At 41.8% G+C, this 21,390-nt stretch overlaps 6 protein-coding genes across 12 annotated transcripts; 2 read left to right on the forward strand and 4 right to left on the reverse strand.

The window, feature by feature from the left end:
• Positions 1-5: 5 nt before the first annotated feature.
• LOC108610306 (alpha-tocopherol transfer protein-like) lies at positions 6-5,902 on the reverse strand. Of its 3 annotated transcripts, none has more exons than XM_018002314.2 (5): positions 5,762-5,902; positions 2,181-2,360; positions 1,060-1,154; positions 843-996; positions 6-779 (listed from the first exon to the last, which is right to left on the reverse strand). In XM_018002314.2, the coding sequence occupies exons 2-5, from the start codon at positions 2,347-2,349 to the stop codon at positions 289-291; spliced, it is 909 nt and encodes a 302-aa protein (XP_017857803.1). In that variant the 5' UTR covers positions 2,350-2,360; positions 5,762-5,902; the 3' UTR covers positions 6-288. The 3 variants fall into 3 exon arrangements, with proteins under 3 accessions (XP_017857803.1, XP_089320203.1, XP_017857802.1); XM_089464077.1 differs by lacking the exon at positions 5,762-5,902 and adding an exon at positions 5,155-5,450; XM_018002313.2 differs by lacking the exon at positions 5,762-5,902 and adding an exon at positions 2,584-2,705.
• Positions 5,773-9,612, reverse strand: Hs2st (Heparan sulfate 2-O-sulfotransferase). Of its 3 annotated transcripts, XR_016269059.1 has the most exons (7): positions 9,270-9,591; positions 8,952-9,208; positions 8,801-8,886; positions 8,601-8,739; positions 8,313-8,533; positions 7,917-8,246; positions 5,773-5,910 (listed from the first exon to the last, which is right to left on the reverse strand). XR_016269059.1 is itself a non-coding variant. In XM_089464076.1 (6 exons), the coding sequence occupies exons 1-6, from the start codon at positions 9,382-9,384 to the stop codon at positions 8,003-8,005; spliced, it is 1,059 nt and encodes a 352-aa protein (XP_089320202.1). In that variant the 5' UTR covers positions 9,385-9,612; the 3' UTR covers positions 7,409-8,002. The 3 variants fall into 3 exon arrangements, 2 of the variants coding, with proteins under 2 accessions (XP_089320202.1, XP_017857824.1); XM_089464076.1 differs by lacking the exon at positions 5,773-5,910 and having other exon boundaries at positions 7,409-8,246; positions 9,273-9,612; XM_018002335.2 differs by lacking the exon at positions 5,773-5,910 and having other exon boundaries at positions 7,409-8,246.
• A 170-nt stretch (positions 9,613-9,782) lies between these two features.
• Ing5 (inhibitor of growth protein 5) lies at positions 9,783-11,390 on the forward strand. Of its 2 annotated transcripts, none has more exons than XM_018002336.2 (5): positions 9,783-9,941; positions 10,006-10,365; positions 10,423-10,631; positions 10,914-11,072; positions 11,141-11,390. In XM_018002336.2, the coding sequence occupies exons 1-5, from the start codon at positions 9,905-9,907 to the stop codon at positions 11,240-11,242; spliced, it is 867 nt and encodes a 288-aa protein (XP_017857825.1). In that variant the 5' UTR covers positions 9,783-9,904; the 3' UTR covers positions 11,243-11,390. The 2 variants fall into 2 exon arrangements, with proteins under 2 accessions (XP_017857825.1, XP_017857826.1); XM_018002337.2 differs by having other exon boundaries at positions 10,423-10,589.
• A 404-nt stretch (positions 11,391-11,794) lies between these two features.
• loqs (double-stranded RNA-binding domain-containing protein loquacious) lies at positions 11,795-14,997 on the reverse strand. Of its 2 annotated transcripts, XM_018002330.2 has the most exons (5): positions 14,840-14,997; positions 13,874-14,735; positions 13,431-13,716; positions 12,513-12,650; positions 11,795-12,356 (listed from the first exon to the last, which is right to left on the reverse strand). In XM_018002330.2, exons 2-5 carry the CDS (start codon positions 14,704-14,706, stop codon positions 12,108-12,110), a joined length of 1,506 nt encoding a protein of 501 aa, XP_017857819.1. In that variant the 5' UTR covers positions 14,707-14,735; positions 14,840-14,997; the 3' UTR covers positions 11,795-12,107. The 2 variants fall into 2 exon arrangements, with proteins under 2 accessions (XP_017857819.1, XP_017857821.1); XM_018002332.2 differs by lacking the exon at positions 12,513-12,650.
• A 79-nt stretch (positions 14,998-15,076) lies between these two features.
• Positions 15,077-18,716, reverse strand: beta'COP (coatomer subunit beta'). The gene is made up of 4 exons (XM_018002311.2): positions 18,218-18,716; positions 17,324-17,943; positions 16,685-17,267; positions 15,077-16,591 (listed from the first exon to the last, which is right to left on the reverse strand). Exons 1-4 carry the CDS (start codon positions 18,570-18,572, stop codon positions 15,375-15,377), a joined length of 2,775 nt encoding a protein of 924 aa, XP_017857800.2. The 5' UTR covers positions 18,573-18,716; the 3' UTR covers positions 15,077-15,374.
• Positions 18,717-18,827: 111 nt separating this feature from the next.
• Positions 18,828-21,176, forward strand: LOC108610311 (protein disulfide-isomerase A5). The gene is made up of 3 exons (XM_018002328.2): positions 18,828-19,830; positions 19,891-20,502; positions 20,558-21,176. Exons 1-3 carry the CDS (start codon positions 19,158-19,160, stop codon positions 20,818-20,820), a joined length of 1,548 nt encoding a protein of 515 aa, XP_017857817.1. The 5' UTR covers positions 18,828-19,157; the 3' UTR covers positions 20,821-21,176.
• The last annotated feature ends 214 nt before the right edge of the window (positions 21,177-21,390 follow it).

The raw sequence follows: 21,390 nt of genomic DNA on the forward strand, positions 1-21,390 counted from the left end.
GAGTGTTTCATTTCAACTTTTAGTATATATTTGAATACAAATAAGTTTTTAGATTTAAATATGTAAGTAATAAATGTAACAACAGACTATAATTAGGCTTACCCCCATTTAAATGTATTTGAGATAATTAAGATCGAATCGATCGCTTAACACTAAGGCAAACTGATTGGCTTTGACTGTACAAGCGTATAACAGATATTCTTATGGTTAATGCATATTATAAATCGAGTTTTGGGTATACGAGGGAATATCACTTGCTGTACACACTGCCCGTTGGCTGGGGCCCGTTCACTTCTTCTTCTTGTAGCCATACGAGTTGATGGCTTCGTACTCGGCGTCGCACATGAGCAACAGCTCGTACCACTGGTCGCCATCGACGCGGGGCAGCTCCAGGATGCCGCCATAGCACGAGGGCAGGCACTTGGGAGACATGTATTTGTGCAGAGATTCGCGATCGGTGCCATGGAAGATGATGCGACTGCGTAGCTTCTCGCGCAGGAAGGGCTTGAAGAGCGCAAAGACTACATTGAAGATCTTCGGCTGATTCACAATGTGAATGGCCTTCACACGCAGCGGCACCGAATCCTGCAGCCAGTCGACAATGCGCTTGGCGAATGGCGGCGTAAATTGCCAGGTCTGCTGCAGACTCAGGCCGTCCATGTCGAAAATGACCACGGCTCCATTGATCTGTGTCTCCGGTTCCAGCATGGCGGCCTCCAGAAATATGACCGCACCCTTGAAGACCTCATCTAGCGTGACCTGCTTGTGCTTCCAGCGTTCTGAAAAGCAGAATGATAATATTAGAGAGTTACCAAAGCCTTTCACAAGCATTCAGCACTTACTGCCCAGCTCCAGCAATAAGATGCGACGTCCGTACTGATCCCGATTCGGGAACACGGTAAGTATGTTGTTCTTGAAGATATTGGCCTCCCTTGTGGGCTTCAAATCGTTATACACATCCGAGTGTTTTACTTTAAAGGAGTAGTAGCGCTTGATCTGTTGAGTTATAATAAACAAAATTTTATTTTAGATGTACAAATCATTTACGGAGCAGCTTACCAAGTCGCGTGCACTCTCTGGATAATACTTGCAGGGTCGCAGGAAGCGTATGAGCCACTCCTCATTGTCCTTGGGGCAGTACAGATCGGTTTCAGCTGTGTAATAAATGATGCATAAGATACACATATATTATATTTATATATATTGAATTGCTATCTCAATTGTCTCGGTGCTAAACAGAGTCCAGCTGCTGTGTACTAACGATGTCGTTTCAAAGTTGATCTCGTTGACCTTTCCAGCTAAATTAATGGCCATTAAACTTAGAGCTATTTACAATATCTCTCCAGCTTTAGTGTTAGAGAATACATATTTATACTTAGCTCGAGGTTTACTTGAGCGATTATCGCGTTGGCTACTCTAATGAGGGGGTCGTTCGACCACACTAGGAAATCGACTTTAGCCCGAACGTAATAAAAAAAAATTTTTTTTTTTTAACTACTATACTTATAATTAGTCACATGCTACCACCTGACTTTTTGAATGCAGGTCACCCAAGCTAATTGAAGTCTAAAAGACATGTGCAAAAAAAAAAAAAATAATAATAATAATAATAATTTTTTAATTAGCACTGCGAAGAACTTACAAGGAAAATGGGATACTACATACTTTCTATATATATTTCCATCAACTATGAATTGTAGAAAGCCCCATGCAAGCTGTAAAAACCGTATATAGTATAAAACTCATAGTTACAATAGTTACTGCTTGCCTGGGGCTTTTTTCAACTCAAAGGGAACTTGACGTAGTTCCTTTACTCTAGATTGGGTTATATTTTGGTAATAGAATCTTAAATTTGTTGATTATGTAAATATAATATTTGAGTGCGTTACAAATCGTATTATCTATATTAGTATCGCCATGTTTTGTATCTCCTTTATAAATAGAACTATGAGCTAAGGCTATGGGCTAAAGTATAGTATAGATCAATATATCAAAGTATTATGATTTGTAGTTCATCAAATTGAAAATGGTTAGAAGTTCTTTGGCTTGCATGGGATTTTTGTTTCAACTTTCCATAAGACTTTTTAGCATTTCAGCTCCCTACTTCTAGATCGTGTTGCATTATGGAAAATACAATTTGAAAAGTAAAGATTTTATTTGATATGCTACATAGATCTTACCCTCCAGTAAACGCTTCAGTTCCTGCGTTGCCTCCTTCTGCCGTTCGGGCGTCTCGCGCAGCTCGCGAGCGGCAACTTCTTTAGCCGCAGCTGAGGGTTCGCCCAGTTCGAACTGCAGCGTAAAGTCGCCCAGCTTGATCGAGGGCAGAGCTTCGATCTCCGACAGCATGGTGGGCACTCCTATATAAGAGGAATAGAGAGACAGAGAGAGAGGTATAGAGATTAGTATTATATGATAAATAGTGTACGTAACGCGAAGCGTGTTTACATGGAAGCTGCGCTTTGATCCCCCAACAGTTGAACAGCGAAACTCAATTATTTGCTTATGTAAGGCCCCATTAGAAAAATACTATATATGTATTTATATATATATATATATATATAGCATTTCATCATTACTTACTCATTTTGCTGCAATTGTAATTGTTTTTTCTGTTGCTTAGCTTTTGTTCAGTTAAATCTTCTCTTCTGGCTAGCCTTTAATTATTGCATTAATTCTCTGGTTTTTGCTTTGTTTTTGATTTTCTAAATGTCGGATTATGCAGTTTATTAATTAACTTATATTATATATTATACAGATATACAGATAACCGGCTTGCGAGTCGATTCATTGAATCATTGCATTGCAGGCCAATGCGTTCCGGTTCGGCTTTCGGCTTTGTTAAGTCTAAGCTTAACCTTGACATTCGCCTTTGGCATGCTAATATTGAAAACCTTATAACGGATGCTGCATAACGATAATTATTAATATTATCTACATATGTATCTATATATTGATCGATATATCTTTAGCTTTCTGTTTCGCTAGCATTGAGATTAATTAGAATGCATTTGCTCTGAAGATCTTGAGCTAAATTCTTGAATTGAACTAGTTCTACTTGATTTAATTTAAGCTCAATATCTATGGAAACAAGTTTTTAATAACCGATTTACGTACACCAGTGATTACAGCTTAGATTTCGAATGATTTCAACATTAAGAGATTTGCCTAGAATATGGAATGGAATCGATTTATATTATCAAGAAAAACAGCAAAACTAGTTAAGAACTGATTGACAATGGGAATTAGAGATAAAAATAGATACAAATATTCAAGCTAAATTACAGATGGGAATCTGTGCAATTAGATGACTTGGAAATTATCCGAACGAATCGCAAACAGATTAAGCAGAAGCATGCGTGCGCAGCTGATTATATAGGCCTGCTAAGACAATAGCCAATTATGGGATTTTTCGAGATGTTTTGGTTTTTTTTTTTTGCAAGAAACAAAAATTTATTGAATGAATAGTTAATGGGCTTGTGAACTAAATAATCGTATAATTAATATAGTACACACAGCAAAATACAACACAACACAAACTTTGCCCAAAAACGTAAAACTTGTTTTGGGAGCTGCAATAAAATCGGTGATAAAGCTTAAGAAGAAGCAACTGACGACGCGTGTAACGGAGCCGAAAGAGCAGACGAAACTGTTGTGGCCAAAAGCACGTTACGAAGATTTTATACCAAGCCAAGAATCACAAACTGGAAACTGAATGAGCGGGAGTCAGAGCGAGAGAGAAGGCGTGTGGTTGTGTGTGTATGAGTACGTCTAAGTGTGTTTGAAGTTGAACTTGAGCATGACATTCACGTGCCAGCAAGTGCGAGAGGGCGAGCGGTTGAGTGAGTGCGTGCGAGCAAGTGAGACAGAGAGAGAGAGGGAGAGAGAGCTTAAAGAGAGCGCACTAAGAGATGCAAAAAAGAGAGGCTAATAATGCACTTGGGAAATTATGCCATCGAAAGCTGGTTTTCAGTGCGGTTCGCTCAAGCTATCATTGCTGTTGTTGTTGTTGTCGTTGATGACGGGCATGGTCTTTCCCGCAGCATCTGCTTGAAGCACTTTGCTCATTTACAATGCGAAAACGCCTGGGTGACCCTCAGCCATTGTACTTTCGGTTCAATGCTAGCGCTATATACCCATATGTACGGCTATTAGCCAGTACCTAGTAATTACACCTGTTTGACAACATTTCCATTGCGCATTGTGTATGGCCAACACGTTTCGGCATGGTACAACTTGTTTCGGCAGCTTTTTGGACTAATCGACACCAACACGTGCGAGGCGCCCCTGCGAGTTACACCTTCTTCCATTCATTGGCTGTTGTTGGGCGTCAGACTCTCGGTTTCAATTATGCGCTGACAAATGAGTTTACTATACGATGATGATTTGAAATATTTACATATGTATGTGTGTATGTATGTATTTTGCATACACTCGTTATCAAAGATGACCTATTAATAGTTGGCATACATGTTTGTATATACATATTTGTGGGAGCGTAGACTGCAAATTAAACTGAACTGAACTGGTTTACATATTTTCTAATTTGGATTCATTTACATACATATGTATGTATGTACATTGGAAAGTAATTTACACGGATAAAAGCTACTCGCATAATTTCACAGATGATGCAAAACTTTTAAATGAAAAAAATAAAGTAGCAATCCAATTTTGTTATATATTACTGATAAATGTTTAATAAAATGTTTTACAACTTGCAAAAATGAATATATAACTAAGAATAGGTAAACATATTGTTGATGTAAATTCCTTTTTAATTCAAAACTTTTATGGTCCCACTATAAAGATGTAGTATTCCACTTTTTAAATTCAGAACAAAACGGGTTAGGGGCAAAACTATCCATGGCCATCAACTTGCTGATCGTTAAGATAGCAGATGTCAAGCAAGTCAGTCTGAGGTCAGAAGTCTTGGCGAAAATAAAATACAATTAAAAATTGTATTCATTTAGTTAGGTAAATGGACAAGGGCAAGCCCAAGTCCAACCTAAAAAGTGCTTTAACCTTACGTGCCAAAAACGCATTACAAAAGTTTACAAAAAAATAAAGCGTGCGAACAATTGTGTTCGTGTGGACACACACATACACAAAAGTGTACACAAATGCATGTCTGTGCTTGTACGGCCGCCTTACCTGATTCAATAGAGACACCGTCAGAAGCGACAGCGGCAGACGCGCCGCCGGCTACTGTTGTCCTAGGCAGGCAGCTGGTTGCAGTTGCCATATTGATTTAATAAAATTATTTTCAGTTTGATTACGCAGCACAAACAGCGTTAAATGCATTTGCCGTTGCACTTGAACAGGAACCGCTTCACACCGTTGAACTGGATGTGTGTCAATGCCAAACGTTTATTGAACTTTTCATGTTCATCGTTCACTTGTTTCGTTTCGTTTTATTTTCGCACACAGAGACACAATTACAGAGCCCTCCTACAGATGCCAATGCCAATAACAACAAGAAGAACCGTTTCGAAAGCAAATGCAAAAGGAACAGCGAGCATACCTTTACAGTGCTGGACAACGTACTGTAGGAGCTGCACTTGTTGCTCTCTCGCTCGCGCTCTGGTATTTGCATTTGCGCTCGTCGTTAGGCAAAGGTCAAGCACAAAAGAAACACGAAAAATTAAAATAGGGCGCGAAAAGTGTAACGAATCCGAAACATAATGAAACACAATGCGTACGCATCAACGACTCAAATAACTGTAACAGTAATAACAGTATTTCAAAATGAAAAACTCACCTTAGTTTAATGGACGTATAGCGTAGTTATTCCAATGTTGAAAGATTTGGTATCCTTTGATTGCTTATTCCACTCTGATGTACTGCAGTTTTTTCGACTTTGTATCTCCGACTAAGCTAGGTCTATCTCTGTCTTAATACACTTAAACACTGAAAATATAAAGCTGCTCATTCAACAGTTTTATACCCCCATATGTGTAACGAGCCGGTAGTTAAGAAGTGTGTGTAGATAACTATATATAATAATAAACATACATACACACACACGCTTACAAAAACAAATGAAACTAACACAGCAAGCGATTAATTATGGCAACTGTCAGCAAGTTGGAAAGTGCATGCTTCGTTGGCTGTTATACAGTTGGTTACTTTGAAATGCGCTTTGTTGTTGTTGCTTTCATTGTAGTTGGCAATACACAATGGAGAAATGCAAAGAACACTGCGCCAGGGTTAAGGTTAATTTCAAGCACATTAATATGTATACACACATGCACATGTACATATTACATAGATACATACATATGTAGTTATTTCGGCTTTTTTTGAAAGTGTTATATACACGCATAAAACAAGCGTCTATGAACTGTTATATGTTTAGATCAGACAATTTTTAAATTGTTAAGCGTATTGTTATACACCGTTAGCATCTAAGAATTGATATATAACAAGCATATGTGTATTGCATTACTTTCGCTCAGTGCAATTAGGCTTGTTTAAATTTGTGTACACAACAAGCATCTAAGAACTGTTATATGTTTGCTAATACTTTAGCTCAGTATAAAAAAGTTTTATATTAATTGTTATATGTATGCGTTTAGTTATACACACCAGGTACCTGAGAATTGTACCCTAGCGTTGTCGTTAGACTTAAATATGGTTGAACTTGTGCCCTCTAAATAACAATCTTAGTGCCGGTCTGTAAGTAACATACATACATACATATAGTATATAGAATTATATGTATACGTAATTGAGACACTTTGTAAATCTCACAAAACAGCTGTCATGCGCCCGATATGCACTAATTAGTCGCACTTTGTATTGGCTACTTTTAAGTTTTAATGCCCTACTTCATAGTTAATAACTTGAAAATAAAATACGAAAAGCCACAAAATTCATCGACGACGACTTTGCGTGTCGACGTTCAATCCTACAACTGGTGATAATGCAAACTCATTGGTCGTACGTTCAGGCTCAGCCAATTAATTAAGTATAGTGCCTGAAATATAATTCCATTTCAATTTCGCTTTCTGCTCTCCAACCAAAGTGCCTCTGCGTCAGTCCGGCAAACAGACAGATAGACAGACACACAGACAAGGCAGGCAGGCAGTCTTCTAGTCAACTTAGTCAATGCTAATGCTCGGCTACGTCAGCTTATAAAGTTCAATGGAATTTCGCACCGACTATTGCCGATCGAATTTAGCGGCTTTGCAACTTTAAGCGAAATTGACTTGGAACAAAATGCGAGACACAGAAAACCAATACTTATAGCTATTTGCGTGCGTGTCTATATTGATATTTATCGTATTCGTACGTAGTGTGGCTATACCTGATGGTTAATCGACGGGTTTAATCAATTTGCCCGTTGCATGCCACTAATCACTTAGAGACAATCGTTGATGGAGACACTTGTTATAAAAACTTGATATGAATAACATGGATTTACATGTATTTGACTTGATGATGAGTTTCTCAGTTTCAAGTGCTATGAGCTGATATACATACATTTCGAGAGTTCAATAATATCATTACACTTACACGTTATATTATCTCTAAGTATCTAATTGGTAGTTTCGTTCAAGATCTGGTATTGTCAATACGTAAATATATACCTATATATGTATATCAATATGTATGAATATTGGAGTACAATTTAAATAATATTGTGCTTTAAAAATTTGTTACAATTGTTGCTAAATATTGCTTACGTAACTCTAAGAAAGCGTTATCGAGTGTTAATGTTAATGACTGACTTATACTAACTATATACGCGATAATATAAAAGATAAATCAATATGTCAATGATATTCAATGCTAAAAAGTCTTAGTGTCTTTCACGAATTTGTTTGCTTTTAAGTACAGATCAGATCTAGAAAAGCTATATACATATTTTAAAAATTACATTAATAATATAAACAGAAATAAACTGTTTTAACCTGCAATACTAAAGCCTTTACTTCGGCAGTAACTTGTCCAGTTTGGTTCGGTGTTTGCCCCTGCTGCCCTTGACCCTCCAGGACAATCATTTTGGTCGTATTTTTTCGTACATAAACTGCTGCAGATGCTTGTTATCGGGCTGCATCAGCTTCTTCTTGGTGAATTCGAACTGTGCCAGCGCAAACTCGTATAATTCGTTTTCCATTTGCCAAATCTTCGATCTCTGTATGGCCTGTATGGTAGATTCATTGGGCGGTAATTTCGATGATGTCACCCGTAAGTGAGATTTATTTGAGTTTTGATAGTGCTCACGGAAGCCTTGGAAGATTCTGTATTTAAACAAAAGATTTAGTTCAAGTGAATTTGATAAATATGGCAAAGCAATTGCTATTTACCTTGGCAGCGATCTCTCAAGCAGATCTACAAACTCGTACATTTGCTCGGTGACACCGACTAGAAAATATTCGTTGACCAAATTGTGTTTGGCCTGCTTCAAGGCCCAATCGCTGCCGGGTTCCCAGCACTCAGCAGCGTGGCCACAAAAGAATGGAATTTGCAGCCACATATTTTTGGGATCACAGTCGGGTTGTTTTTGAACCACGCACTCATCGAACGTCTGCATTAAAAATGTTGATATTTACATAGAGTGAAATATAAATATATATATAATTTTTTTAACTCACAATTTTATTGCCTGCCTTCTTACGCACGAGATTTGGGCGATAATTGTCGCCATAGCGCAAAAAATAGTAATAGGACACAAGTCTGTCAAGTGGCTTGCGCACCAGGTTTATATAGATGGGTTTATGTGCTATTTGAAATCTGCAAAATATATAGATTTATAATCGGAGATATAGTGATAAATCATTTTCGAAAAACCTACTTGGAGAAGTCTAGAAATGCCATGTGACCGTGGTACAGAGCCGGCTTCATTACATGCCACTTGGTTACATTTCGCACAAAGGATATCTAATAAAGCAATGAAACAATTAACCAGCTGTCCGGCTTTCCATGACGGAATGTTGTCGACGCACCTGATTCGGCAGCGATAGGACATGCATGTTTGCGGTCACATTTATATGCAGGACATGGTATCTGTTCTGTTTGCACAGGTCGTAGGCTATGTTCACGAAACTGGTTGAGCCAGTCTTTGGCACACGATTGTATAGCACCACCAATTGCTCCTCATAATCATAGCCATCGAACGTGGGAATAGATCGACTGAGAGCTGCTTGGTCCGCCACTGATTGCTTGCCACTGTTGCCCGTGAGTTTAGACAGTGGCTTAAAAGCTGAGTGTAAATAAATATTGTGTTTTAGCTAAATAAAGTGGAACGTAATTGAAAAACGCACCACGATCCAATCGAATCTCCAGCAGAAAATAACAGGTGACGACTGCGATGCAGGACAGTACGAGCCAGTGCACTGGGCGCATCGCAGGCAATATTTTCCGGAATTTCTTATACATGGTGCTGCCGGCTTAAGCTAACGTGTTCTTCAATGTATTAGAGCGCTACAGCACATTCTCTGCGAATAGTTTATCCTAGTTTAGGGTGTTTCTGTTGCATTTTGTGTCTTTTTCTTGATAAGCTGCTGACTACAATGTTGATCAGCGAAAAAAAACAGCTGTCTTCCCAGTGATGTGTAACGTCTAAATATATGATGTGAGCAGCTATCGTTTGGTGCGTTGGTACACTTAAGTGGTAAGAAATGTACCAAAATTGATACAAGATTATGTAGATTATGGTTGCTTGTTTACTAATTTGTTTTAACCTCTTAAAATCCAATGCTCTGTGTCCCGGCAATAATTACCAAATGTTTTTGTTTTGTATTAGATGAGGTTGCGATAGTTTTCGATTGTATCGATAAGAATCGAATCGTCCACTTGCAAAACAGCTGATGGCTCATCATAAAAAGACGCTTGACTTTTGTTAGTAAACTGAAACTGACGAAAAAACAATACAAATTGCACACTAGAAACATCAAAAATGTCGTCAGCTATATATTTAGAAAACTATTTAGACGGTATGTAAAAAATGTGAAATAAAATAAGAGTACTGTGGCAGATGTAAATCATGTTTACCATCAGGCTTGGAATCGCTGCCCACCGAGCTAGAACGGAACTTCAAGTTGATGAGAAAATTGGACGATCGAGCGCAAACGGCTATGAAGAGCATCGATAGCCATGCGAAAGACTTCATGCGCAAGCTATCCGCCGAGAACGGGCCAATGAGCGAGGAGGAGCGAAAGGAGCGTCTGGAGGACATTAAGGCACTGTTTGGCAAAGCCAAGGAATACAGCGATGATAAAGTGCAGCTAGCCATACAAACCTATGAGCTGGTGGACAAACAAATCCGAAGACTTGACAACGACTTGGCCCGCTTTGAAGGAGAGATCCAAGAGAAGGCCTCCTCAACACGCGCCAAATCCGAAGAAGTGGTTGCCAAGAGTACGTAATCCGCTTAAAAGTGTTTTTTTGATCTGGTAATTCATTTGGGATTTTCAGAGGCTGGTCGTAAGAAGACCAAAGATGGCAAGGCGACGGGTAAAAAGAAACGGCCAGCCTCCTCGGATGAGGAAACTGGGCGTGGCAATCAATCGAACAGCGGCAGCGGGGCTAATCTAAATGCTAGCAGCAGTGCTGGTCAAGGTAGCAAAAAGAAAAAGTCCAAGGTAAATCAAGAAAAAGAAACCCGCAAGGGGGCAGCACAAAAGGTAAATCATCCTTCATCAACATTATGCACATTTTTGTCTCCTTACGTTTGTTACTCTTTCCTCAAAACTATTTAGTTGTTGTTATTATTTTGCCTGGTAAACTACACAGTTAAAAGACACTGGATTGACCCCGTCCAATATCCCTGTAAAGTGTATTTCTTTATTTACCGCTTAGTTTTGCATCTTTCATTTACATTTCACCTCCTTGCATGATCACTTGCTAGCCCAATCTCTTGACAAGCCTTTGCTAATACTCGTCTCAATTTTCCCCACAACCTACAGAAAGTCGTGGATGTGGATGACTCGGAAAAAGATTCTTGCCACACGGCCGCCACGCATCCCAGCGACGTCATGGACATGCCCGTGGATCCCAATGAGCCAACATATTGTCTGTGCCACCAAGTATCCTATGGCGAGATGATTGGCTGCGATAATCCAGATGTGAGTGAATGACAGATTCAATTGACTGCAACATTCTTTAATTTTGATTCATTTATCATTCTTCTCAGTGTCCCATTGAATGGTTCCACTTTGCCTGTGTCGGTCTTACCACGAAGCCGAAGGGCAAATGGTTTTGTCCCAAGTGCACGCAGGACCGTAAGAAGAAATAGACAACGTTAACGGCAGCACCAGCAGCAGCAGCAGAAGCGGCAGCAGCAGCAGCTACTATGTAAATAATATACATATACGGCCAATTAGTAAATAGTTTAGCTTAAGTATTGTGTACTTTAAATAAATAACTTTCAATTTCATATAAAATGCCAACTGTGATTATTGCTGCACATTTCAACGCGTGCAGCTGGCTTGTGTTATCAGTTTATTGAATCATCTTTTATTACAGTTTAAGTTTTTCATTGGCGCCTCTCCACGTTTCGATTTAATTTGTACAATGGTTATTAAATTAATTATACTTTAAATGTCCATAAAGTAACATTTCACAATTAGTTCTCAATTATATATAAAAGCCTAATATACATTTTTATCTTCATGTAAATCAATTAGTCATTGATCGTTTAAAAATAGGATCGCAACATTATTGATAGGTAAGCTAGTGGGTACATCATTAACATTCCCTGAAAAACAGTTGCGAATATGTGTTTGCCTTACTTTATTGATCTTAGCGTTAGGTCTGATCGCATATAAATCGGCGAGAATGCGACAAGTTGCTTGTGGATATTCGTATCAAGGTATTTAATATCTACGATTTGCGAATAGTACAGATTAGCTATAAACTCACATCGGAACTAAGCTCAAAACAATCAATACCAATAAATATTAAATACAATGTTGAATGTTCTAGTTGCCTTAAACCATGGTTAACAGAAAATAGGGGGACGTGTTCGGGATCGGGACTCTAAGGACATATGCAATTTTCATGATCACCATCATCATCATCATCATCATCATCATCATCATCATCATTATCATCGTCTGTCGTTATGTGCGTTCAGATTTTGCTATTTCAGTTACTGTTGCCTACTTTTTGGTCATTATCTTAAGGTATTCCAGGGCATTCTGAGCGGCATGTCGCTGTGCCTCCGAAGCCGTTGACCCAGTGCCATGGCAGACGCCGACTGGCAACGTGGACAACTGCACCAGGCACTGAAACTGGCTGCTAAAAGTCCTCTCCTCAATATCCACATAGGTGACCTCGAACTGATTCTCGGCAGCAATATCTGAAAGCAGCTTGATGTAGTCAATCTTTGAGCTCTTCAGGCAAGTCTTCTGCAAGCAAAAAAATAACAAAATGAAACAACAAACCAAAAATAAACAAAATAGAATCGTATTTATGATCGAGGTAAATGCATTGTGGGAGCTCGACTTCCATTGAAGCGGCGCGTGTGTCGTGTGTCGTATGATCTGGGCCACTCATTGATTTACCTGTAATTTAAGCAGTTTTTTGCCCGTCGCATTTTTCAATGTCTTATGGAACTGGGACACTTTATTGCTGTGCAGCGTGGTCAGTGTCGGCACAGTGATATCTTTCAAATCACCATAAAAATGATCGTTAATGCGGGCCTGGAAATAAGAGCGCAACATTTCCATTTAATTACGCACAGACTCTCGCCAATGGTGACTTGAAATATATCACTCAAGTCGGACTTCAAACATATCACAAATGTGTCTAAATTGGTAGACAATCGATTAAAAGTGTGCGCAGAGACCAAACAACAAACAAACAGACAAACAAACAACTGTTTGTCTATAACATTAAAATAAAAGTGCATGCCAAAATTAGTTTGAGCTCAACTGAGACAATATATATGTACGTATATCGGGGAAAAAAGCATTTTACAAAAATACAAAACTTATTTGTTAAATCAGCCAATAATAGATCGGACTTGGAGTCCTCTATGGACAATAGAATAATTTAAAGTAAATTTTGCAAACAATAAAATCACATATGTGTCAGCTTAACTAAATAATATTGTATAATCCCAAGTTAATTGGCTAATCGACAAATTGCCGAGTTAATTGCAGAGTTTCCGGTTCACTTTAACAGTAACAAACATTAACAATTTAAGCAAGCACCGGAACACAACGATTCAAAAACCAAAGTAAAAAATGTTAAAGCTCAGCAAACAGATTAGGGTTTGTCAGACGGCAGATAGCAGGAAATACAGTTAGTTTGTTGAGAGTACAGTCGGAAAGGGATTAGCTCTAAATATCTGTTATATTTAAAACCGGTGAGATGCGCTTGTAGAAGCGACTCGGCTCTACACTTGTTGCCTGGTCTACCGGCGGCAGCTGCGACTGCTGCGGCTGCTCTGTTGGATCTACAAGCGATAAATTACTCACATCGCCCTCCAGTTCGCCGCAGAGGCTGTCATTGATCTGGGCCGCATCGATGGGCGTCTCCTGCAGGCGCGTCCACATCTTGTGGGCGGCCAGGCGCTTCGCTATCTTCTTGCTCTTGCCCTTGCCAACCTCATGGTAGTTTAGTATGGTGCAAGCGATCGTGAATAGTCGCTCGTGAGGCAGGCCGACCTCTGTCTCCGTCTCATACGATGGCGGCGGCCAGCGACGCTGCATGCACATCTCCTGCAGCCAGCCAATGGGATTACCCACAATCTTGTCGCCGCCACTATTATAGAGATGGGTAGGCAGATAGATAGAGTGGGAGAGAGAGAGAGAGATGGGGTGGGCGAGCAATGAGAAACAGAAAAACCAAAAATGACAAAGAAACGAAAATTGCATATTAAAAACTATTTAAATTGACAAATTTTGCAACAAATAATTACTCGCCACTGCCAGAGAGATTGGCATTGCCATCGCCCCCACTGCCCGCCATAGAGCAACTAACAGCGGCTGCTGCTGCGGCTGCTGAATTGCCCTGTGTCTCGAGCTGTACGCCGATGAGCTTATCAATCAGGGCGCGAGCGGCTGCGTGCTTGGCTTCCTTCTTGGAGCGCCCGGCGCCCATGGCTGTGAAGGGTGTGTCCTTGTCCTTAAACGAGACCCGAAACCGAAACGTTGGCTCGTGGATGGCCCCCTCGATCTGGACCAGCTCGTAGCCCGGCGTGATGCCGCGCCGACTTAGCAACTCCTGCAGTATGCTAACGGGCGTCTTCATGGCCAGCCCATTGGCATCCGTGTCGTTAACAAACTTCAGCGTCTCCTCAGTCGGCAGCATACCGGTGCTGCTAGTGCCGCTCAGCTCCGACAGATGTTGCTGTTGCTGATGCTGATGCAGCACCTGCAGCTGTTTCTCCTTTTTCATTTTCGGACGCTGTTGCATTGCCGCCGGCTTGCCCATCGAATTGCTGCCACCGCCAGCAGCCCCATTGGACAAACAGGCAGCTGCAATGGCAGCAGGCGAGTTACCCATGTTGTCATATTGACGACGCGGCGCAAAGCCCGCTTGCATGGGCATCTGCTGCTGTTGTTGCTCCTGCTGTAGCTGCTGATGCTGATGGAGTTGTTGCAAATGCATCTGCTGTTCGTACAATTGCTGCTGATGCTGCTGTTGCTGGTGTTGATGCTGTTGCTGTTGTTGATGTTGCTGTTGTTGCTGTTGCTGCTGCTGCTGGTGGTGGTGGAGGTGTTCGTGGGCATGGTAGTTGTTTGGTTCCATATTTAACGTGATTAATAGACTTTGTGTATCTGCAAGTAATTGCAACGTTGCTTGGAAAAAATCAATATGTTCGAAATAAATTAAACCGCATCTGGCGGAACCAATCATGAATTTCACTGGAGCCACTACTTACGGTTTGTTGATGGTTTTGTGCTGTTTTTTATTTAATAATAATTTATTAATTGTTTATTAATAATTCATTCTTAAATAAAAAATACAGCAAAATCCAGACGCACACACGATGTCTACGTATATATGTATTTGTGATGCTGTTGAGTTGCCGTATTTATTGAAATTGACAGCTTGGCCTGTGGCAACGCTGTTCACCCCTAATTCCAAATGTCAAAAGATAGGGGAAACCGGCGCGTCATTTCAAATTTTCAAATTTTCATTTGGTTTTTTATTATTATTATCTCAAATGGTTGCTACATAATTGTTTTACATTATACATATATATATATATATATTTAATTTGTATAATTAATGCACGGTAAACATTCGTTCAATCAAATCAAAAGTGAATGCATGCGTTGTATATGTGTGTGTGTGTGTTGGTGTAAGTGTGGAATTTATAGTGATTGATTCTGCAATATTTGGAGCGTTTTGCTGAATCAACACAATAATTTTTCGATACTTCTAATGCATATTATCAAATACAGCTCTCGCATCTAATCATCGCTCAGAAAATCATCATCCAGATTTACATCTGTCGTATCTATATTGTCGTCCAACGTAATGCCATCAATCTCCAGATCCAAATCATCATCATCGTCCTCATCATCGCCGACAGCAGCTTTGCCTGAAGCAGTGGTAGCTTTTGTGCTGGCTGCTGCTGCTGTTGTTGCTGGCAAGGATGCAGGCACAAACGGCGGCTTCTCCTTCTCCAGTTGCAAGCCGCCGCTTTGCTGCTCTGCCGCATTCAGCTCTTCAAGTGGATTGCGCTCGCTATTTAATGGCAACTGTGCAGCTAGACGGGCTGGCGCTTTGCGTGCTCGCTCCTCGGCCAGAAATTGCTCAACGCGCAGCGCATCGCCCAGGCCCGGAAAGAGATTTGTATACTGCGTGGGATCGGCCAGCGACTGGCCTGCCTTCTCGTTCACCTTGCCCAGCTCCTCGCGCCAGAGTTCGACCACACGCGACATTTGGCTGGGCAAGTAGGTGCGTGCGAAGAACGCCGCCTCGGGTAGGCGATTGGTCTCAATGAGAATCTCCAGGCAACGCTCCACATCTGAGCGAAGGAAGGCGGAAAGGAATGCAATATTATGGCGGCCTTGTGCCGAGCTGGTTGCGCCCACCTCCTCCAGCATCTGTGCATCGCCCGAGGCAGTCGAGAGCAGCAGCAAGCCACTAAAGTCGTTGGCCTTCTGCATGCACTCCTTTACCAAGGCCATGTTATTCCGGCGCGAGGCCACGTCGGCTAGCTGCGACCACTTCTGTGAGTTTTCTGCCTCGCGCGCTAGCTTTAGGGCAATCTCTAGTTCGCCAATTTGCAGAGCCAAGTCGAATTTGTGGTCCGGATCGGTGGAGACCTGCAGTGCCTGCTCCTTGAATCCCTGCTTCTCCAGGAAGTGGGCCACGCGTGTACGATGCTCCTTTGGTATGGTGGGCAGCACCAGATCGGCGCGCTCAAAGTCACGTCGCATCACAGCCGTCTGGTACTCCAGGACGGACAACTGCAGGCAGAAGCTAATAACATTCAGTTCCTTATCGCCCAGATACAAGCGATTGTCCTTGGGCACATAGCCCAGCAAGTACATGGTGCGATCCAAATGCGAGATGGTCACAATCTCTCCGCCTACATAGTAGTTGATGCGATTCACGGAATTGGTGTATATGAAGCAATCGCCAACCCAGAGGCCAGTTTTTACTGATTCAGATACTTCGCCTGGAATATAAAATCAAAAATTTAAATATATTTATATACCCAATAATAGTTATATATATGGAGAGAGCCTTGTAACACTCATTGCTGGCTTACCGAGCACATTGAAAGCGCTTTCCACACCATCATCCTCCAGTCCCTCCTTTGTCTCCAGCGCGTTGGCGATTTGGGCAGTGTCTACGGCCAATATGAAGTAGGAGTCGTCGGTTGCCAGGCAAACAAGAGTGCCGCTGTCGTTCCAGAATACGTTGCGTGGTTGCACCTCGATGCGGCGCACCAGCTGCAGCGACTCCCAATCGTAGAAGGCCAGACCCGACGAGGTCTTTACGCCAAAGTAGTAGCCGCCATAGATGCTCTCGGCGCCGTACTCGGGCGTAAAGCTCTTGCGCTCCTTGAAGTTGCGGAACAGACGCACAGTGCCATTGTTCTCGCGAATGGCGTACTCGTTGCTCTCCAGCGCCCAAACGAACTCCTGGGCCGAGCCAAAAGCTTTGTTGCGCAGCGCCATGGACGTATATATGATGTACTCGCCATCACCGCAGACGACCACAAAGCGGCCGTTGGGATTGTGTGCAATGGTCTGCGGATAGATCTCGCAGGCGCCCATGTCCTTGACGGCGACGGGCAGACGCTCGCCATCCTTAATCTCGGTTCCATCCGCAATTGTTTTCAGATTGACCTGCAAATTGCCACAAATGAGTTTATTTTTCAGCTTTGAGCATTTCCATACTTAACCTGTTGCATTTCGGAATGTTTGGCCCATATGATCTTGCCGCCCACCACGTCCATGGACATGGCCGGTTCCTCCCGACCGACTTTGATGATGATGGAGCCTTCATCATAGCCCAGGGCCACATTGTTCGTGCCACGCATGCTGGCAATGGTCCATACACGCTCGAAGCCATAGTTCAGACAGGTCTCCAGGCGGTAGGTGCCCGAGTGCCAGATCCTGACGGTGCCGTCTTCAGAGCCGGTCAGCAGGATTGGCAGCTCGGGATGAAAGCAGACGGCCGAAATGTTTTGTGCATGTCCCTCGAGGGTCTGGACACAGGTCTTGTTCTGATAGTCCCAGATCTTGACCAAGCGATCGTCGGCGCCCGAAATCAAATACGGCTTGTCTCCGCCATGATAATAGTCCACACAATTGACGCCCTTCTCGTGGCCCTCCAACGTAAAGTTGGCAAAATTCGAGCCCAGCTGCCACACCTTAACGGTGCGATCCAAGGATGCAGATGCAAAGGTGTTATTGTCCTTGGGATTGAACACGATCTGCATGACATAGTGCGTGTGGCCCTCAAAGACGCGCTGACAGGCCCACAACTTCTCCCAGTTCCACAACTTGATAAGCATATCATCTACAAGGTGATGAAATCAATTATGAGATATGCATATAAATATGAATCTACGTGGACAATTTGCTAAAGATATTTATCAGATAATGATAAAAACGTTTACTAATTATTTAGCATCGACTCTACAATAGTTCTGTATATGCCAGCTGTACCGAATGTTCACCTAACCAAATGGAGGTTAAGCAATTGTTTGTTTATGATTTTGTATATGAAGACTGGGGAATATTATCTATTGGTGAGTTCGACTTTTGTTACTATTGACAATTTCGAAACATACCGCTGCTGGTTAGCACCAGGGGCTGTGTGGGATGCACGGCGATGCAGCGCAGATAGTCAGAGTGTGCCTCGTAGGAATGGACCTTCTCCAGTGTGTTATAGTTGAAGATACGTATTTGCATGTCATCCGATCCTGTAATTATCCAATTTTTGCGTGCCACGAAGCGCGCGGAGCGCACTGGCACATCGCACACTTCGAAATCTTTGACCAATTGCTGGTTCTCGTAATTCATGATGTGTACGTGGCCATTGTATAGGGCACACAACATCCAAGGCTCGGCCGGATGCAAATCAACGCACTTGACGCGGTCCGAGCGCGACGTCAGACGACGCTTGATGTCCAATTTGAGGGGCATCTTTAGATTGACAGTGATTTGTGTTCAATAATATCCTACTACAGTCAATCCAAATAAAATACACTGCGGCGAGATTGTAAAAAACTTGCTGCTGCTTCTTCTTCTGCCTCTTGTTAATGTGTCAGAGTATGGACTAGTGTTGCCACCGGCCACGTATATTTGACAGCGCTGCATTTTGTACTCAATTTGTCATAGTTTACGTTTATGCGGACGCACGACTTGAGCTTGTTTAGCAAATACTTCACATAATAATAATCCCATACACATATTTAAGATTTATAAAAGGGATAAGTGTTTATTTTCGATCATTGCACATAAAATGCTTATAAATATGGTGCAAATCAAAAACATGTTAATATTTAGCAACTGACGTATAAACCTAAACTGTGCCCAAAGCAACAGACATTAGTGTGATATGGCAACGCCAAACCTAACGCTGACGTCTTCATTGGCATTTTAAGTTTCAGATTGTTGGTCTATAAAGAAAAAAACATAAAAGAAAATGAACTTATTATACTAGTTAAACATCTTAAATATATTGTTAAATTAGCTAGTTACTCGTATTAAGTTTAAAGGAAAAGTATAATGTTGACAAACCGGCAATTTGGCATGCAGCTCATACTGCTGATTTTTCTGCTGGCACTTGTTGCCGCCAAATCGAAAATATCTGCCGTGCGGGAAGACATAGCAGACTACAAGGATTATAAGAAGCTGCTGCGCACCAAGAACAATGTTCTCGCGCTCTACGTATCCAGCCCCAAGGAGGCTGCAGCCGAGTTGAAAGTGTTCCGGGAAGCTGCAGATGGGATACGCGGCACAGGAACAATGCTGTACGTGGATTGCTCCAATCAGGAGCGCAAGAAGCTGTGTAAGAAGCTCAAGGTGACGCCTAAGCCGTATGTACTGCGTCACTACAAGGACGGCGAGTATCACAAGGACTACGATCGTCAGCTGACCGTGGAATCCATGATCACCTTCATGCGCGATCCCACCGGTGATTTGCCCTGGGAAGAGGATCCCGCCGGTGCCGATGTATTGCACTTTAATGACGGAGCTTCATTTACGAAACACCTCCGCAAGGATATCCGTCCCATGATGGTTATGTTCCATGTGCCTTGGTGCGGATTCTGCAAGCGCATGAAGCCTGACTACAGCAAAGCAGCCACCGAACTGAAGACTCACGGTGGATATGTAATGGCCGCCATGAATGTGGAGCGTCAGGAAAACGCACCTGTGCGCAAGCTCTTCAATTTAACTGGTAATTATACTAATAGATTCCACAATAAATAATTTAATGACGCTTACAATTTTATCACAGGGTTTCCCACATTAATTTACTTCGAGAATGGAAAGATGCGCTTCACATACGAGGGCGAGAACACCAAGGATGCATTGGTGGCCTTCATGCTCAATCCAAATCAGAAACCAACGCCCAAACCGAAGGAAGCTGAGTGGTCAGCTGATACAAACTCCGAGATTGTTCATCTGACAACGCAGGGCTTTGAGGCGGTTCTAAAGGATGAGAAATCGGCGCTGGTCATGTTCTATGCACCCTGGTGTGGTCACTGCAAGAACATGAAGCCCGAATACGAAAAGGCAGCTCTTGAGATGAAAGAGAAGAATGTGCCAGGCATGCTTGCTGCCCTGGATGCCACCAAGGAGTCTGCCATTGGCGAGAAATACAAGGTCAAGGGCTATCCGACAGTGAAATACTTTTCCTATGGTGTCTACAAATTCGATGTAAATGTGCGCGAGGCGTCCAAAATAGTTGACTTTATGCGTGATCCCAAAGAGCCGCCACCACCTCCGCCGCCTGAGAAGAGCTGGGAGGATGAAGAGGACAGCACGGAGGTGATATTTCCAAACGAAGAAACTTTCAGCTCGATCCTGAAGCGCAAGAAACACGCGCTGGTCATGTTTTATGCTCCATGTAAGTAATTCACAATCGCAGCAGTTGGGATTTGTATTATTCTCTTGGTTTTCAGGGTGTGGACACTGTAAGCACACAAAGCCGGAATTCACAGCTGCCGCCAATGCGATGCAGGACGATCCGCGCGTTGCCTTCGTTGCCATCGACTGCACCAAATATGTAAATCTGTGTGCCAAGTACAATGTGCGCGGCTATCCCACCTTCATATACTTTTCCTACCTCAAAACGAAACTAGACTACAATGGCGGACGAAACAGCGAAGATTTCATAGCCTATATGAAAAATCCACCTAGCCCCAAGGAGCATAGCGAGCTGTGATCTGTCCAAACTATCCTGTTATAGAATCTCTTCAAATTATATGCATTAGTTTTCTATTTACAATTTATGTCTTTTAAGACTCTTGCAAAGTATTTGAATAACCTATATTTACTAGTCCTTAATATCTCAAATATAATTGATCTTTGTTTAACAACTTTGCAAGAGTCTCTAAGTTTCGGAATGCCGAAAGTAGATCTTTAAGAAACTACTACTACATAATCTTCTAGCTCTATGCTAATGTTAACCTATGCCTTCAGTTAACGTTTTGTGTATTTTGTAAGCGTACTTCGTATAATTCCATAGTAAAGCTGAAATATATAGTATGTGTAACTGCTAACTAGCACACAAGAATTAAACTCACAGATTTTTCAATTGTTTATCAAATTATATTAACCCAGGCACCGATATTAATATTAGAAAGAACTTTCAGTAAATATTTGATCAATAGAATCCATTTGAAATGGATTTGTTTTCGACCCGTTCTCAACAAGGAATCAATTTTGACAATCTCTTATCAACGCAAGGATCACAGCTGACTCTCAGAGATACGCCAACTGTGGACTAGCAATA

The sequence above is a fragment of the Drosophila arizonae genome, chromosome 3 (genome assembly GCF_054131065.1).
Source record: "Drosophila arizonae isolate 15081-1271.41 chromosome 3, UAZ_ARI_1.0, whole genome shotgun sequence".
NCBI lineage: Eukaryota > Metazoa > Arthropoda > Insecta > Diptera > Drosophilidae > Drosophila > Drosophila arizonae.